General features: G+C 41.5%; 1 protein-coding gene across 2 annotated transcripts in view; it reads right to left on the minus strand.

Moving 5' to 3' along the window:
• The window catches only part of LOC139605593 (teneurin-3), a 134,632-nt gene that overhangs the window by 19,115 nt on the left and 96,240 nt on the right, over positions 1-19,277 (minus strand). For both annotated transcript variants that reach the window (XM_071457201.1, XM_071457200.1), the window contains 6 exons: positions 19,047-19,263; positions 14,109-14,228; positions 11,881-12,142; positions 10,598-10,865; positions 9,508-9,651; positions 1,777-2,026 (listed from right to left, as the gene is read on the minus strand). In XM_071457201.1, coding sequence (XP_071313302.1) covers positions 1,777-2,026; positions 9,508-9,651; positions 10,598-10,865; positions 11,881-12,142; positions 14,109-14,228; positions 19,047-19,263 — 1,261 coding nt within the window. The remainder of the gene's footprint in view (positions 1-1,776; positions 2,027-9,507; positions 9,652-10,597; positions 10,866-11,880; positions 12,143-14,108; positions 14,229-19,046; positions 19,264-19,277) is intronic.

The following is a 19,277-nucleotide window of genomic DNA, read 5'->3' on the forward strand; positions in this document are numbered from 1 at the left end:
AACAGAATGACAAAGATGGTGATGATGTAATGACAGCGAAAAAAGAAAACATGCACTAACATAAAGACACCTACCTGTGTCTAAAGTCTTTATTTCTATGACGGGGACAGAGTGAGCAGGAAGAGAGGAAGAAAATTCAAGAGAATGAAATTGGTAAATCTTATACGGATACTTTTACTTCTCACTTTCAAGGTTGTTATTTACCAGTCTGACAGTTTTCTTGTCATAGTAAAGGCTTCACTTTTTCTTTTAAGTCTTTATTCCTTATTGAAACCATGAGGAATAAGCAAAGACTGTGCTAACAAGGGCTCAAAGTTTAGTTAAACAGCTGAAACTCAGAAAGTCAAAGTATTCCCTTGAAGAATAAACACAGCCGCTGGAGACAGTTGCACACAATGACAATGTGTCTGGCAGAAAGTGGCGAGGTGGGACTGTGGCCGAGAGTTACAAACCCACAGAGAGGAAAACGTGTGCTCTTGTCTCGATAAAGCCTCATCCTACATTGCCACTGCTTTCCTCAGCTTGACCACTCATACTGAAATATTGAATCCACCACTTGTTACATTGGCCACTGAAGCCAGGATCTAAATGCTGATTTCACGCAAACGGCAGTTGAAAGAGGTTCAGAGAATCCCATATGGAGTATTTGGGCTCTTGTACAGCAAGCGTGCATCATACATACCAAACACTGAAGCTGCTTTGGTCTTTAAATGTTTGAAAGAGGCTAACATCAAATGAAATGTGCACTTTTTCAAGTGTATTGATTTAAATCTGTATTGCAACTGCCATCTAATATGCATTAAAATTGTCCTTAGTGTGTCTTTTATGTGAGAGTAAATTTAATTTGGCAAACACAACATGTCTTTATTGTAGTGTTTTGTTTCTCTCCTTGTAAACAGAGTAAAGTAATGGCTTGGAGATACAAACCATATCGTAAACCATTATTTATCTTGGAAAGAGTTGCTGAGCATGCATGCGCCTCTGCAGCAGCACCCTGCCTGCCATTCCTACTGGTGTAACCTTCCCCACACGAGGACTGCCCTGTCATGGCTGATCACTGCACAGGCTTTTTTTTAAAATAAATCGCTTCAGTTTTTTTCGTTGAACATTCACCCTCATAATCTTAGCACTAACTTCCACACAACTCGAGGTGCAGCTACCCGCCAATAGTGCTGTGACCTATGTCCTTTCAAGGCAGTCTTCATATGTTTGTCATCTATGTGTCTCGTGTAGGATGATAGCCCAATGTACATTTAATCAACACCTGCTACTTTGAAATAAGCCAACTGGCCGAATCAGAGTCACTGCTGAGAGAAGCCAACTTGGCATGAGGGCGTAAATCATCCCAATTACACGCTGAAGACAGGATGTCTTTCCTAATTATGAAGATGGATGGGGAAAAGATTTCAAATTTCTATGGGTGGGGGAAAGATGTGTGTGAGTGGAAGTCAGTCCACCATGCCATTTTAGCTTCTCACTGCACATTGAGGAGTAAATGTAGAAATAGGAAGTGGGTTAAGATTTGTTTAAATTAGGTGTATTTTTGTCACGTTTAACATTTCTAAGGTTAACTATGTTGTGTTGCATGTCATCTTTGCATCATTTGAATGTTGAAATACAAGCAATAATTAAAAAAAAAAAAACACTGGAAGACACATGAAGTTCAAGGTTAATACTTTTTTGCACCAATTGATTGTGGGACAAAAAAATCAGCAGTTAACATTCAAAGTATAACATGCACCTAAAAAAATGCCGACAACAAGGCCTTGCTCTTACCTGAGCTCCATGATACTTGTGACATTGCCAGATGGGTAGATGCGGCGGATGTAATTGAAATCTCCAACATACAGACTTCCATCGATGCCCCATGCCAGAGCCACCGGCGCCAACAGCTTGTTGCCTTGGGCCTGTCCATTACAGCTGGGGCATGAGATGCTTCTGCGCCGCCCGTTCCCCATGATAGTGGAGATCACAGGGGGCTGGAGAGAGATGAACTGGTTCTCCCCACTGCCTTTGTAAAGAATGCCTGGGAGAAAAAACAGCAGTTACTTGCAGGTGTAAAAGCATGATGTGTTTTTGTCACTGGTCACAGGTAATGGGCTAATTATTTATATTTCATTTAACCAGAGGGTTTCTTTTCTAAGACAGACCCAGCTAAAATGGAAACATACGTTAGTCTTCACTCAATTTACAATATAATACATATAATACAATATATATACATACACACATATACACACATTATATGTATACATACATATGTATGCATCACAACCGTGCAAGATGCAGTTACAAAACTTTACAGGTGTGTAGTGGAGATCAAAATGAAGACGATTATGGTCTGACCCATGACTAGGCTATTGAGTACCCATTGCAAGATGGTGTCTGAATTCTCACATATACTGGTACTACTTGCTATAAAATTAGCAAAGTAAACTATTTGGCTATATGTAAGGATATATTAAGACATTTATTTCAAATAGTTCTTAATACCCAGAGTGTAAAGGAGCTGACTCAAGTTATTGCAGTCTTAATGCAATTTCACAACTTGGAAGCACTAGTGATTATGGTTACTACATTCCTTTGGCCCTAACTAGAAAGTGTTTCGTCATAACAAAAATACTAAATGTGTGGTTTGTTTATTATATAATTCAGGGTGTTTAATTAGGCTCTCAATATAACTTTTACACTACCTTCATCCAGAGTATTAGATAAAGTAACTCTCAAAGATCAGATTTAAATAGTTAAGGGAATATTTGGTATACTCCCTAACAATTCAGTCCCATGCATTATTATAGAGCAGCTCCACCTCTCAAAAAGCTGAAGTCCATTTGATCTAAAATACTCTTCTTGTTACTTGACAGGGAGCCAGTCTTCCTCAGGTCACAGAGAGGTGGTGAGCATAAATACAGTGCAGTGTACCTCCCCCTTATACGGGTGTGCACATTTCACTGAGAACTCACTGGCATTTTTTGGGGGGGTATATAGTGGGACTCTCTTCAAAGGGAAAGAACACATCAAAGGGAAGAAGTGCATGCTAGAAGCACTTAATTATTCACATCCAGCAACTTGTTTGAGTTCACACTGCCTCTGTCCTAATTAGTGGATCTATGACTCCACTGAATGGCCACATAATGTTGTTCTCCCACAGCGTTATCCTGTAACCCTTCATAACCCTCGATGTATGTGAAATCAAGCGTGCAGCCATGCCGCTTGTCCTTTCTCTGATTAGTTCCTCTCATTGATTTAATTGATTGAAGGGCAAATTCAAATGAAGCCACGGTCTGCCGAGACTCTTGACAGGACGATCTGACCAATCCGTCTTTTGTATCCGAGAGCGCTATACATGAGCCTCTAACAAAGACAAATAGGTCTGGGGGACGGCTTTATGTGTGACGCCATCAAATGCGCGACCTTGGGACTTTAATTGATCTGTGATCCATGTGTCTGCTAAATGAATGAAACACACAGTGCGATGAAAACTCTCAGTGAAGCTGGGAGGTTTACATTGCACCCAGAAACATAGCTACAAATAACAAATAAGCTATGTACTCTGACCAGAATTTTAATTTCTGTTTGTGTAACAGCTCCTTAACATTCTCAAGAAAGAGAAAGACGTTTCTCATACCCAGAAGCCTAATGCAGTGTGTAGGACATGGATCAGTTAGAGCAGCTCAGCCATCTAGCAGTTTGGCTGGCGTTCAGCTCAAAAAAAAATACATTAATGCTGAGGTCATTTTGGCAAGCTGCCGTGGTGCTCTCTATTTACACTTCCATCACAGTTTACTGTACACACAAGTCTTACCATAGGCTATTAGACAGCATAATGGAATGGATTAAATAGACTAATCAATCATCAACTACCCCCCACTATCAGTCCACACTTAGCACAGACACTCTACTCTTTCACTCTGATTCTCTCAGACGTGCACAACTTCGGCCACTCTTCTGTGGAGCAACTGTGGAGTGAGTGAGCAGATTAAGGTTCAGTTTTCTTCCCTCAAGGACACTTGGTCATGACACATTACTGCTGATGATTGTTGTGAGGATCAAGCTTGTGACGTCTCAGCTGGAGAGCGGCACTGATGGGAATTAGGTTTCTGACTATCCGGCACCCTCAGGCCGAAAGAGGGGGACTCCAACAGTGTCCAGACTAAAATGGCTTTGGAGTCTCTACAGATATGTATACATATTTTATAAATTAACTTTACTCTGCTCTGAGTGCGCACAAAGTCCATAGAACTGTACACAAAACTTTCTCTGAGACAAGACACAGCTACTGTTGTTACGTGAGATAAGCAGAAACACAATTTCAACAAAGTTCTGTTTTTCTGCACAGAGTGAAACAAACTAATGCTCCCTCAACAGATTTTGCAGAGGAGACTTCAAGTCCAAATGTAAGTATGGCAGCTGAATGGATCAAGCATTAGCATCATGTCTGCTCATTGATTAGTAAATTAAGTGTGGAGGCGTGTTTGAGTTTTGGATAGAAGTTGGGAAAAAGCAGGGGAAAAAAAATCACCGTTTCACTTGGCATAGTGAGAAGAGGCTGTTTAGAACGTCTGAGAATCTGTTGTCTTTCTTTCTCCAAGATCACTCTGATACTGCTCCATCCAATCACACAGCCTATAATGTAATGTAACTGCATGTCACGCAGCATTTACCACATTATTAAACACTCAGACACAGTTAGACTCCGACAGTAGTGGGGAATTTTCCAAATAATAACGGGAAGACAAAAACAAATCAAAATATAAAAGTGCACTAAAAAGAAATGATAGTGAATGTGACTGTAGAAACATGGAGGAAACATGAAGGCTATTTTCTACCACAGGAAATAAAGCTGAAAATAGAAGCGTCGTCGTGACAGAAATACGCTGTTGCTCTGCTGTATTCGCACCCCTACTTCCTGTGTACACAGATGACAATTCCTCATTGCACCGTCCCAAACTACAATGCCAGCTCACTACCTCCTGTGAAAATGCATATTCATTCATTGATGACAATTTGTTCAATTGAGTCCTTTCTGAGAATCGTGACAGAAGGTAATCATTTCTTTGATAAAAGGCAAAGTTGAGTCATGTAGTGAAAAAATGCTTTAATGCCGACATCACAGCTTTCGAGATGATTAATGGTACAAATGCAAGGCCGGGCCTCAATACCTGATAAAAAAAACCGGGAGCGCCCTGAGCAATGTCACCTTGGTGACACGTAGAGAGTACAGAGATTGGTAGGGGAGGAGCAGGAGAGTCTTAATTGCACCCTGTCCTTCTTTGTTCTCCTTTGCACTGTGTCATTCTCTGAAACACCACCAGGCTCCCACTGATTCGCCATGATCGAGGCTAAAAGTGGACAGGAAACGTCTCAGTGCTTCAAATGCAGCATGTGCCTGAGCTGTAAAGTAAGTGCACTCTGAAACACTGAGTTTCTGGACCCTGCCTGTGTCCAATAAGAATCAGTTCTGTTACCCTAGATTGAGACAAGCTGCAGATTGGGAAGGAAGGCATATCCATTTGTAACGAAGAAAGGGGGGGCAGGAAGACATGACTAAAGCACAGACACCAGCAATTTGCCTTATCTGGTTTAACAGCTTCTGGAGAGGAGGCAGAGAGATGGAGACGGCTTTTGCCCGGGCCTTTTGCCGTAAACGATGAGAGAAAAGGTCCTCAGATGTTCGAAGTGGTGCGAAAATGAAGCAGGAGTCACAACAAAGAGCGATAGCAAATGTCTGGAGCTAAACCGCTGTGCAGCTGCAGAGGACCACCGCTTGCTAACGTGTTGGGTGAGGACATTAGTCAAGGTTTACAGCATTAAAGAATCAATACTGGAGCAGCAATGAAGGCAAACAGTGATATTTGGATTCATCTTCATGCCAACCGAGGATATCGAACTGCATTCCCTGCCCAAAAATCCACGTGGGCCATAAATCTCAAACGTCCAAACGTGGCTGAGCGCAAGACTGAATAATTCAGTTCAGATTGAGAAAATGCATGTGGATAAAACTAGGTGCCTACTCACAACCTCTGTAATAAAAATGAATATGTGTGAGGGCAAAGGCAGATAGGATTATAGATTGGGTTATGATACTTTGATGTGAACACTGTATAAACTAGCAAACCAAAGTCGCTAACAAAACCATTTCACAGTCTCACAGAGCTCACTGTCTTTGGGTCGAGTTAATAGGATTGTAGCATGAAACCCTTATGGGAAATTGATTAAGCTCCTGTCAGACAAGGGTAAATGAGACAGAACAACACAAGTTTGCTAAACTATTTCTAAATCTTTCAAATTTAGTCAGACTTTGCAATTTATTTTTGGGGCGGTGCTGTAACAGGACAAGTGAAAAGTGTGAAAAAGCCTTGGGGAGGCTGCAGCACTTACTGCATGAGAAAAACTCGACACCATCTGGTTGTTGTTTTATTTTTGTCATCAGTGCTTCCATGTACACTTACAACCCTACACATGATGATTTTTCATGCACAGTAACATCCAATTTTCTGATAAATCCAGGCACACAACACAAGCTCAATCTAATAAAGGATGCAGCATACATTAGCATATCACACATGCTGCACCTATCTGTTGATCACAAACACATCTCACAACAACTGCAACTCCGACTGTGACGCTGCCACAGCGAAGGCTTTGGAGATGTGCGTGCCGTACTTTGAGACAGGTGGGATGAAAAGCAGCGCACCGGCAGCAGTCAAGCTAGAGGCATATTTCAGTGTTCTTTTGCGCACTTCACAAACTTCACGTTCTGAATGGCTTGACAGATTGGGTTCGGCAATGGGCCCCTATGTCTGTTCTTGTAATGTTCAACAAAGAAGCAGGACAAAGTAGCATCAAGGTCTGAACAAAGTAAAGGAAGACTCCCGTTTCAGAAACTGGTTCTCTGACATGTTTTCCACAAACATATCCGACAAAAGACAGTCTGTGCAATCTCAGATGTGAGAGGATCTAATATACTTGCAGGATGATTTTACTGTGTAAACCCACTGAGTATTGTGGAATGATTCTTAGTGCCCCGGCCAATTGTGGGTGTGCATATAAGATGCTATAAAGACTACATTCAAGAAGTGGGCAGAATTCTGGTTGCACAAACCTCCCTCTTTAAAGACAGGCTTCCTCTGGTTGCCAGAATATCTAGTAACTGAAATAACCTCTGAGGTTTACATAAAGCTTGATGGACCAGGCCAAAGAGACACAGTGACAAAAGCCAGATTTGTGCTGTGTGTCAGGCAGCTGCAGAGGATATGTGAGGAGGCTCCAGAGCTCATGTAAACCTCTGCATATGTGTAACTATTCATCAGGGCTGCAGAGGTACCACAAAGAGACCACAAAAATTGTCATTGGTCAGCTTGTTTTGCTTGTCTTTTGAAGCCTGTAGAGATTTGAAGAATATTACATGTGGCAATTCAAATTCAATATCAGCGCCATCTATTTTCCCTCCATTTTCATGCACAATTAGCTACACAATCACTTTGATGTTGTGCTGTTAAAACCAGTGAACCTCATTAACCTCTTCAACCTCACTGGACCTACTGGTGGTGCTTCAAACTACTATTTAATCTCACACTGAGGTGATAAATATGTACCATTCTATAATGATATGTTGTGCTTTTTAGGAACCAAACCCTTGCAGAACTCTGAGCATCAGGCATTTCCCTTGAAAGAAAATAAGTGAAATTTCATTTTAAAGTGATTTATCCATCTATTGCACAGAATATAAATGCGTCTGTGACATACTAATTACAGGCAGAGGCTTTTACAGAGAAGCTGTTTCATAGAGATGCACACTCAAGTGTTGATAGCTGCTGACTGAGGGCCAACGTGCTGCCTGATAAAAGCTCACCTAGAGCTAAATTTGTGCGTTTTTGCTGCTTTTTGGGGGATTGACTTTATTTCAGCTCCTACAGAGCACTGCAAAGGGGAGTGAATCAGAAAAGCGAGATACTCCTACCTGTTAGGTGAATAGGGCGACCTCAGAGTGAGTGAGTGTAGGTGTTCAATACAGCTCTCAAGAGTGGGAGCTAGCACAAAGGCATACTAGGCAATGCTAGCTGCTGTTTTGTAGGGATGTTAATGCTGATATCATTGCGTATTAGGTCATATTGCCTCCTCATGGTGATCACATAAAGGAATATGTCATCTTAACATGAGTGGTGGAATTTGGTTCATTTATTCTCAACACAACCACCTCTGAAAACTATCTCCGACTTCATAGTGGTTAAAAAAAAAATCAGGACAGTTCAATCTACACGTTAAACATACAACATTATATTTCTCAGAGCTAAGCTGACCCACACACTATAAACACACTTGACGGAACCTGTTATGTAACTGCCTAAACAAAAAAGCAGAGATGAGAGATTGATAGAAAACATCTAGTCCACATCTACAAAATCATATCAGCTCTAACTTTTGCACTGCTTCACCTTTTCTGTTCCTCAGTGATTATTATTAAAATAGCAAAGTCGAATCATCAGGGAAAAAAAAAAAAAAAAAGCAATCACAACCAAGCCCAGCTCCTCAGCAGCGATGCTGTCACTGAAGGAACATCAAAGAAAATCCCCAGACTCTCTGAGGTTTACAGACAAGAAGAAAACTTATCTATCTCTTCCTTTCTATTAAAATTAGCAAAGACAAACAATAAATATCCACCATAACAAAATAAAGATGCAAGACAATCAACAATAACAAAGCAACCACTCGCAAACTCCAGTCTGACAGTGTGAGTCTAAGGACTCTGCTGAAGGCTAAGATTGTAACCTTGACTACTTCCAAGATAAAAGGGACACAAATTGCATTGGACAACTGGAACAACAATTATGAGCTGGAGTGGGTTTAATGTCAAAACAGCGGCCTGGCAAACTGACAATGCACACTACCCAGAGGCCTACTTCTTATAATTGCAGTCATATTACTGCCTGCACAGTTGTAACACAGCACTGAATTCTCCAGATTACAGAGTGTGACCTCCTGGTACCATAACCCAGCACTGACTCAATGCTGTATGTATATCTGATGGTTTCATTATGTATGTTTCACTTTCTCACGTCTGCAGCAGCTCGACAAAGACAAACTCTTGTCCCATTTATTGTACTTGGCGATTAAAGTGATTCTGATTGATGTCAGAGCAAGAAATTCATTTGGTTTATTGAATTAATGCAAGAATTAAACATGACGCATGTTCATCAAAAGCATAAGCCCTCATGAGCAGCCACGAGGCCGTCTTCTTCCTAAAATAGCTGAGTAGTGTGGAACCGTGGTGAGCCCTGCACCCTAGTGACTTACTCCCTGATTTATTCTATCATTACTATGAATGATCAGCCCTTCAAAACTCTCCTCTATTATCTCCAGATGGGATGACTAACCATATTTCATTCTGATTCAGATATTTATTGCAGAGATTCAGGGTAAAGACCGCCTGCCTGTAACCCTAAGAGGCTACCTATCTCTGCCCCACATGCACACACATACACTTTATATATGAACATTTCTTACCGTTCTGAATGTCCAATATGTGGTGTTTGTCGAGCATCCACCCTCCCATGTTGGAGGCATCCAGTTCATAGCCTTGTAACACTGCCGTCCTCTTCTCCCAGAGCACAACATCAAGGCAGGACTCATATTCATATCCCACTGACACTGAAAGTAATGACAGCAGATGCCTATGGTGAGCAAGGTTGTAACCTCCTTACCTGATGCTTACCGCAGCAATGAGACTCGTTCACCATGAGACATTCAGCACACATCATGGCTGTTTTCTGTACTTGCTGGTGCTGCTCTCTCATTGACTATGTAATTTTCCCCCAGCTGGGATGATTTTAGAAGACCCGTGGGGTTTCTCCGTCTCACCTGCGCAGTTTGGATTTTATAGGCTTTCCTCTCATGTCTGTTTTATCTTGTGTAAATGCAAACAAGCCACCATGTGAAACAGTGTGTAAAGTGGCACAAATTATTGAAACAATAAAGGCTGAGATGGAGCACATTACAGCAAATATCTTAAATACTGTAATATTGTCACAGCCATAAGCCATGAATCCTGTTAATTGTCAGGGTTGTAGATTTTTTCTCTGTAACATGTAAGCTGGAGTGCTCGAACATTCATCCTTCTTAACATAATCCTTCAGCTTTTGACATTTTTTTTTGGACTTTAGTAAAATGCAAGTGGATGTACTTCTGTATAAACAGGGCATTATGAACATGAGCACATCATTAAGATGACATCTAAATTATTATTTTGAACTATTGACTCGCTGGTTTTTTCAGACCACTGCCTCATAGGCAATATTGCTGTCAGTTTTTGCATTGCTACTGAAATATCATACATGCAAAACAAAGGAGTCAGCAAAAGAGCAGTGGCCTTCAGAAATGCAGCACTGGGGGATTTTGGGATTTCATACTACTGCCTAAATTTTTATTGCACATGGAAATAAAAGCAGTCCCTGACTAAAGAATCCTCAATTTCAAAAAATAAAATCAATCTTCAAAAGTTCAACCAAAGTTCATTGCCTGAAAGCAGCGCAAGTATCTGTCAACAGACCTATGCTTCCACAACATCTTTAGTCGGCGCTTCACAGCAGGAACTCACCCACAGCCTCTGCCAGGCCAAAGACCTTCTGATTGTAGGCGTCTGTTTTATCCCAGATGAAGGTGTAGGAGAGGTCGGGGAAAGCAGGGAAAGACTTCTGGAACTGACGGCCCATGACGGCCACCATCAGGTGCACCTTCATCAGGCCAAAGGGGAGACGCTCCTGGGTCAGGAGCACCTTGAGGATGGGCTTGTAGCCAGCTGCCCTGGAGCTCAGGTAGACCAGGTTGAGGTCACTGCCTGGTATGGCCACTTGCTCATGAAGGACCTATGAATTTAATTAACAGTCTGCTTGGTGCCAAATACACAGTGTGAAGTATAGACCTACGGTAAGTAACATGAGCAACAGGAATTCACTGGTATTTAATATAGAGGATGAGTAATTACAGCATATTAATATATAACATGATGCACTTTGGGGTTCAGGTCAGAACAAACCATCACTGTCATGTAAAAGAGATTTTGTTGCCAGGGTTATACAGACTTACAGGCTGTTATATTTTATATAGTCCAGGCAAACATGATGAGTTTCTGTTGAGTGGCCAAAATATTAAAAATAAGATCTTATGCCGAACCACAGACTACATTAGTCTATATGCAAATTGAGCCAACGCTGCAATAAATTATTTCTTCATTATTTGAGTCTGTGAGAAAAAAATACTTTTACTTTTAACACCACGACACTAATAACTAACAAGTTTTACTCCCTTTTTATTGTAGTGTCCTTATTCTTGACCAGGTTGCATCTCCGACTGCTGCTATACTCACGCTGAAGCATGTCCAGCCTCTTTGGATTTTTTCCCTCAAACGTGACACAGATATATTTTTTCGAACCATTTTAAACAGTAAAAGCTGCACAGTCACATTTTGCATTTAGGGATTTTCAACTCTGATTTGAGCCAAATGGATACAAACCAAATCCTGAGGCATGTAACCTCCATGCAATGTGCCCTCAGAATTTATCAGTGTTGCTATGAGACAATTTATAGCTTAGCATTTGGGGAGAGGCCTGAATTCAATCAAAGCTCAAAGGCAAACTGAAAGACAAATCTGACTCTATTTAAAATAAGCGAGAGAATCCATGGTGAAAGGAAGATAACAGCATTATCGTTACTCTGTATTTGTGTACTTTCAACACTGCAGCTTGTAATGTTGCGATCAAACATGGGTCAAATTATTAAAGCCATTCAAAACAATCAGATATCAGCAGAAATATGGAATTGACCATAAAAGCTGTGTAATGTGCTGGCCCTGTGTGTCTGCTCTGTGACAACAGTCTCTACCTGGGTCTCAGGGATGATGGGGCTGTCCTCCGGGGAGGTCTTGTACAATGTGGAGAGGGGCGTGGCCAGGATGAGTGGGTTGGGTCTGAACAAGCCGGTGAGGTAGCAGCTGGGTATGTCGTTTTCTTCTCGCTTCATCACCACGGTATCCATCACGTGGAAAACGTTCCAGGGCAGCCACACTGTTCGGTGCAGCGTGGGGAACGGGGCGCGCTCGTAACTCAGCGTCAAAGAAGCCCCTCCATTGGCCAAGAGGTCAAACCTTAACAAATGATCATTAAACAGAAACATGGAAACACATTTTAAAAAAACAAACAGGAATAAATTGAATTAATAGTATATTTATAAACATACTAGATTCAGATAGCTACAGCTCCACAAACAGCTCTTATTTTCTCTAGTTTTTTGGTGGGATGACATTACATACTCACTGAAGTAATTGCTGAAGTCTGACATCAAAATCTGTCTGGGCTAGATATATGAGCAGCCAGATGTTCAGACAATTTGTTAACGAGTCAGTACTTTCAATAAACCACTTTATTTTATCACTTATTGTACAAGAAATCTGTGTGTGAGACAAGAACAGTGGGTTTAAGGTGAACGGAGAAGCTTTGCTTTGTGAACTCTGATGAGGGTTTGTTTGAAACATGTATGCCTATGTGAGTACTGCTGCTTCTCGCCCCTCAGGGCTTCTCTGTAGCAATGTCATCACATCTCCACATCTCAGCAGTTGACGTGGTGTTTAAGTTTTTATCATTATGGATTACAATGATGGCCAAAACACGGATTGTTATAACTTTTTGTAATATAACTTAAAGTGCCAAGTAGCAAAGTAAATATTTATGTCAAGACTAAGCCTATAATGCTTTTTCAATGGAAGAGAGAACTTTTCCCTTCCAAGTGTATTCCCTCTGTACAGCCTCCATATATTATTATCATTCACTGAGTCTAATTTATGACTTTTGTTTAACCAGGCATGGCGTAAGGAGACACTTTCTGGTTGAATTTGGTTTGAGTCTTGAGAGTTTCCTCTGGTGAACTGGTTTTAATTAGTACGACATTACTCAGGGAAAAGTTACTGATTTGGAAATGAAGGGCGAGTCTTTGAAGTGCTGCTCTATATATTCGGCGAGCTCCGCTACCCAGGGGGTAAAGCATCTGTGTGGTGACATTGCATGCATTCACATGCACAAAGACACACACCCTAACAGATTTGAATGCTTATGCACATCTCTCATGCATGCACCCACACCCAGAATGACACCCGCACACACACACACGGACACACGCGCCAACAGCCAAGCTGTGCAGCTGACCTACAACAGCTTCCTTCTCGAGCTCTCTCCACTTTGGGCAGTGGGGAGCTCACAGCTGCAAGAGGCCAGGCTTTGATGATGCCCCCCCCCCCTTCTTAACATACTGAGCGGATCTGTTGGCTAACCAAGTGTGATTATCCCCGACCATTTATCACGCTCCTTGTCAGAAGAGTTACAGGGCAGAATATCTGAAGAAATCAGCTAATCCTCAGCTATCTGGGGACCCAAGGATTGTGCTTCATAACAACAGCTGTACAATTCTCTGCCACTCATAAGCCTTTTATTCCACACCGTCAACACATAAACATGGCCTCTATCTGCTGAATTTGAATGACGGCCTTTTTCACTATCTCTGGTGAGCATCTGCAAAATAAAGCTCCTAACTGAAGTGAACCCTTCCTGTAAAATATGTGACATATGTTTGTCTTGTATGTATTTGCACTCCCATTATTAAGGACCTGCCTGTGGTAATGGCAGGAGAAGGTCAGATAGTAATCCCATGTTTTACTACACCGTGGGCAGATTGATTCTACCCTTGCTGATTCAATGCATTTTAAACAGCCTGGTTCAAAATGGCCTCCACCACTGTGACATTTGCATGAGGAATTGTTCTAGGGCACAATGTGCTGCTGTTTCGATTTGTTTTGAATGCTTTTTGGATAACTGCCAGGACGACTCTCCCACTACTGAACGGCTTTTTCTGCATTTTTTTTCCTATACTGGTCTGGGGACAGCAGTGCTTGGCACAGATAAATCACTGCAAGAGCAAAGGTTGCACTGAAGGCTGAGCTGCCTGCGAGACACCGCTCATGTTTATTTGGACATGTAAATCAGTGTTGGTAAATGCGGATGGATCACAGTGTACCTGCATGTGGCACCTACGGGTGCATGTGTGCATAGAGACTCCCTTACATGCCATCCTGCCGCGTGATGGTGTAGCCGTACTCTGGGTAGTGCAGAAAAGACACGTTGACTCCAATCAGCGGTGTTCCGTCTCCTGTGAGGACCTGACCCCGGATGACTGATGCCAGGCTGCGCGGGCAAACAAACACAGAAAGGGCTGAGTAAACAAACAATGCCAGTCGGCATCAACAAGCGGCTGCGGCATCAGTTGTGAATAACTGTTATTCCTTTGCCAGCAGCACAAGCAGGGAGGTATGATTTACTGAGAGTTGGAAACACACACATGTCAGTTGCTGTTATTCATGAGAATGCCACCTTACAAAGCACCTCTTTCTGTCTGTTTACTACTTTTAAAACCCATAATTCAGTGGGATGAGGTTTTCAAGACACCAAGGACTATAGAGATTTTGCAGAATTTTGCACATGTATTGCAGCATTTATTTTCCACAAGGACACAGAAATTGATGTAAATCTTTTCTCATGCTTCAGCTCCATTTCTATTTAAAGTATTAATATGTAGAGACAAGATGTAACGTTCAAAGTATATATAGTTCTTAGGGCAATTCAGTTTGCGAGGCCAGCAAAGAAACACAATGGACATCAAAGCATTAAATAATGTAAAACACACATTATCTTATCTAGCAAACATAAAATACACACACAGTTAAATAATCAGCCTGATAAACTCCACTTGGTAAATGAAGTGTACAAAATACTCAGCAGTGTAAAAATCTAATGAAATTCATGAGTGAAATATTCATAGTATTGTTATAACTCTGACCTTACTGAACTAAGATTTTCCTCTAAATTGTATTTTTGAGAGGCTGTGATCAAAGCGCGTTTGCAAGTACTTTTACTTCCAAAAACGAGCCTTTTGTCAGTGTCATAGCCAAGTCTTGTGCTTGCTAGTGTGATAAATGTCTGTGGTGATACTTGTGATGAAAGATTATATATCAACAAGAATTGTGTTAAAACGAGCTCTTCAGCTCGGTTACAGATTTCCTCTTGATGTGAGAAGTTGCAAAGCTCGGCGCCTGATGTGTCAACACTTTATAGGAACTCAGAACAACAGAAATGCAATGCTGGAGGCAAACTGTCACAAAGAAAAAAAAAATGAAAAGGGGGTTTGACAAAGGAAGTGCCATGCTACAATACAAAGAGATCGCCACAGCAGTTTAGGAAGGTGAAGTCATAAATAGTACAGATGTGAAAAGAAAATGTAACTTGAACACAAACTGTTGAGCAGTGAATCGTTAAAATGTGAAGGTTTTTGTTGGTTTGAGGTCTATGAAGGCACAAAAATAAATAAATAAATGTAGGAGAGGTTTTTCTGAACAAAGATCTTCTTTGCCACATGTGTTTTTTTCTTACATTCACACCTGGTGGCTGCTTTATATAACCAACCTCCTACTACTGACCAAAGAGCAGTGCCACCAGAGCAGGTGGGGCAGGTTAAATACTTCACTTAAGGCCACCTCTATGGTAGTTATTCCAGCATGGGAGAGCATTACTCATTCACATCCCCACCCACTCAGATTTCCCCTGCTGGCAAATGGATTTGCTTCTGGTCAAAAGGCTCTCCACCCCCAGCATCCTCTCCCTTGCTTTTACCTAAAAAACTGTATTTTCTGTGACGTTTTTGCTTCATAAATCACAGACACGGAAGGTTCATACATGATTAAAGCCTTAGATATCCTCTGCGATTATTCAACATGACTGCTGGCCCTTCAGGTAAAACTTGGCCAACACTGCCTCTCCTTCCTATATTCTCAAGTGTGAAGTAATTTGTTAAGTCAGTCCTTTGTTTGAAAGTAAGTAAGGGAGACAATGCAATATTTCTCCATCAACATTTAATCATTCCCCACTTCTCAAACATAGAGCAGAATTTTAAAAGTGTTCCCTCTACATTTGTCACTAGTGGGCAAAAGATGTCTCATTTTGCCACTTTATCTCCGGGTCATTACGTATATGAGACGGGAATGATCAACAGCTTTATCCCCTCTTATTTCCCTCCCGCTCCAGGCCTGGCACAACCATCTCCCATCCTTTATTTACCGGTTCAGGGAACAAGGCCACTTAAGAGCTCCGGCGAAGGTTCACTCCTTCTTCCCTGTGTCTCTATTAATCTTTAGAGAGGCAGACAGATGCTACAAGAGCCGAACCCCCAAACAAACGGCGAGTCACACCACCTGCTGAGACCCCAGAAATGAATCATATAATACATGCATTCATATTTGTCACTGTCTCACGCCGGCTGTAAAAAAAAAAAAAAACACGAAAAAAAAAGAACATCTGAAAACTCATCGGGAGGCTTGTGTGGGGACACGTGATACAGCTGGGGGACTGGATGTGGCGGCGGGGAAGAGGGGGGCACTAAACCACAACACATGTTTTATTCTCTGTGCTGTACGAAGGACAAGTTTACTGCCGAGTTCTGAAACCTGACCGCACACTGAAATCTGTTCCCTTTCTCTTTGCTCACACAATGCCTTCTTAAAAACGGAAGGAGAGGAATGACCTCTAACTGCTTCCGATCCCTGTACCGTTCAGACATCAGACACTCTACTACTAGACACAGCAGTCACCGCTGCTTTTGGAAGCTGCTTCTTGACGCTCTGCTGGCATTGTTCCTGCGCGTCAGAGACTTTTTTATAATGTATACTCTGCAAAGGCTGTCAATAAATAATTCACCTTATAACCTCAAATGAATGTTTGAAAAATATGGGTCTCCAAACAAACTCTGCCACTACTAAATTCTACTTTCTTATGTGACTCTCCCCAAAAATTATTTCACATGTATAATGCTTGTGCTGATAAGATACAGTAAAAAAAAAAAAAGGTAATTAATTTTGTCATATTTAGTGGTGGGCATGTTTGCTGAGCATCTAAAATGCACCATGATGTTTTGATTGTAAAACTAACTTCTACAAGGAGATAAAACGGCAAATGAATATTTTGAGCAAGAAAGCTAATGCCACTGCCAGACATGAAATCGACAGTAAGCTGAAGACAATGAGGATGAGGATTACTGAGAACTCAGCTGGGGGGGAATTGCCTCATTCTATATTTTCAGTAAAGTATGCTATTTACATAAGGATTACTTTAAACTATTGGAGGAAATATTCCCAAAGCCTTCTGCACACAGTTGGCAATCATTTTCCTCTACATCAGTCATAAAATAAACTCTACTCTTGATTGTGAACAGATGTGGGAGTGCACTTGGTGAAAAATAAAACTATGTCTCCTCAGTTTGCATATTGATATAACCTGCTAGTCTATATCTGGATAAGGTGTTCTCTTCCTTTATATCAAACTTTTCTATCTGTGTCTTCACCTCGGATAAACCTCGGCTTTTGGAACAAGCTGCAGAAAAATGTGCAGGTACATTGCAAGGTGTCGTGAATAAAAAGCCAGAACCAAAACTTGATGGTTGCAGGTTTAATTAACTCTGTTCACATTTACTACACTGTAAGTAACCATGGTTACTGTACCCAGAGTGATATGCAAAGGAAAGTAAATCATAAAACTAAACGTAACATCAGGGAAATGTCTATAGCCATGCTAGCTGCTCTGTGAGGCTCTAATAATGCCCGGCAATAATTTGAGTTAACGTGAGGATATTGATGTTTACCACCACCATGGTTACCACGTTCGCCATCTTGTTTTTAACACGTTAGCATGCTAAGATTTGCTCATTAGCGCTAAACACAAAGCACACGTAAGGCTGATGGGAATGTAATTCACTTTCAAAGGGGTTATTGGTGGTGACTGTCGCTTGATAAGAGGTTCAGTCATTGGTGCTGGCGTGCTACGTCTTCTGGGCAGATTGGAGGCTACAGTGAGTTGGACCGGGGCTAGCTGGTTAGCGTGCTAACTTCAGCAGAAGAAAAGATGTGATGGAGACAAGAGTTAACATTGGAGTTGCTTTCCACTGCTGGAGACAGCTGTTGGAGAGTAAAGGAATGAAGTTTGATGCTAAAGCAGCAACATTTCTCCCAGACTGGTCAGTAAACAGCTGGTAATACTAACATAGCTATGTAGCAATAGCAAATCCTACAAATAGCTCCTTTAAGGTATCTGGTCATACACCGGTTGGACAAATTAAAATTTTGACCTGATGGTGACGCTTGATGAAATGTTGAGGGATCACCAAAGTGGTTACAATTCATCCTGAGGGGAACATGAGTGTTTGCACAAAATTTTAAGGCCAGTGGTTATGAAGTTTTGAGAACACTGACAACGCTGTCGACCAACAGATCAACACTGCTTTCAAAAGATTTTGCACCTAATAATAATGTATAAAACGAAAAAAAAAAAGTCCATCTCCACTAGTCTGATGTTACAGAGCAAAACGACAGCATTAACTTCCTGGCTCTTTGCAGACTCTGTGTAGATGGGGCTGATTTAATGTGATTCTCTGTTAGAGAGACAGTTTCTAGAAAGAAACCCTTTCTAGCTAATATCAAAGAAAAAGTCTATTTAAGTGAGCCAGCCTCAGATATTCAAATACACTGTGTGATGGGCAGCTTGCTGATGATTAAAAAAAAAAAAGGTTTCTGATAAAAGATATACATTCATGTGCAGTGAAAATGGTCTCTTCAGTGAAATGTTTGCTGTGCTTTTCACCACATGGTGCTGTTGTTACCTTGGTGTAAGAAACCTTATCCTCATGTTCTTACAGCCATCAAGGCTGTTTTAAGCAAGGAACAAGAGCTCTTGAGCTACTTAATCTTCACTTGTTAAAAAAAAAAAAACAGCTTGTGGCAGCGAGACCAATGTAAACACACTTGTCAGTGTGACTGCAAAGACAAAGAGATGAGAGATTCTTTGACGTTTCGGAGTGGCTGCACAAACACAGGTGCTTCTCCCCAACTGGTAATGAGACAGCAAACAGCTAACGTGATCCAAATAATTAAAGACCTGTCAGTAATTCATTAAGCCGCTTACCTGCCGTTGAATGGGTTATCCCAGGGTATCACGTGAGTGCCGCTGGGACCAATCAAAAAACTGACACGGTCATAAAAGCCTTTGGACGTAGGCTGGGCAGCTGAACTCTGGCCCTGGCCTGCCATGGCAGTGGGGTCAGGTGAGCCACGACAGTAGGTCTGACCCTGGCAGGAGATTTGAGTGCAGCAGTCTGGGTCCATACAGTCGACGAGCCCATCTGGAAAACAGGAG

This window comes from Trachinotus anak, unplaced genomic scaffold, assembly GCF_046630095.1.
Source record: "Trachinotus anak isolate AG129_WGS33_773 ecotype Australia unplaced genomic scaffold, CSIRO_AGI_Tana_v1 ptg000021l, whole genome shotgun sequence".
Classification (NCBI taxonomy): domain Eukaryota; kingdom Metazoa; phylum Chordata; class Actinopteri; order Carangiformes; family Carangidae; genus Trachinotus; species Trachinotus anak.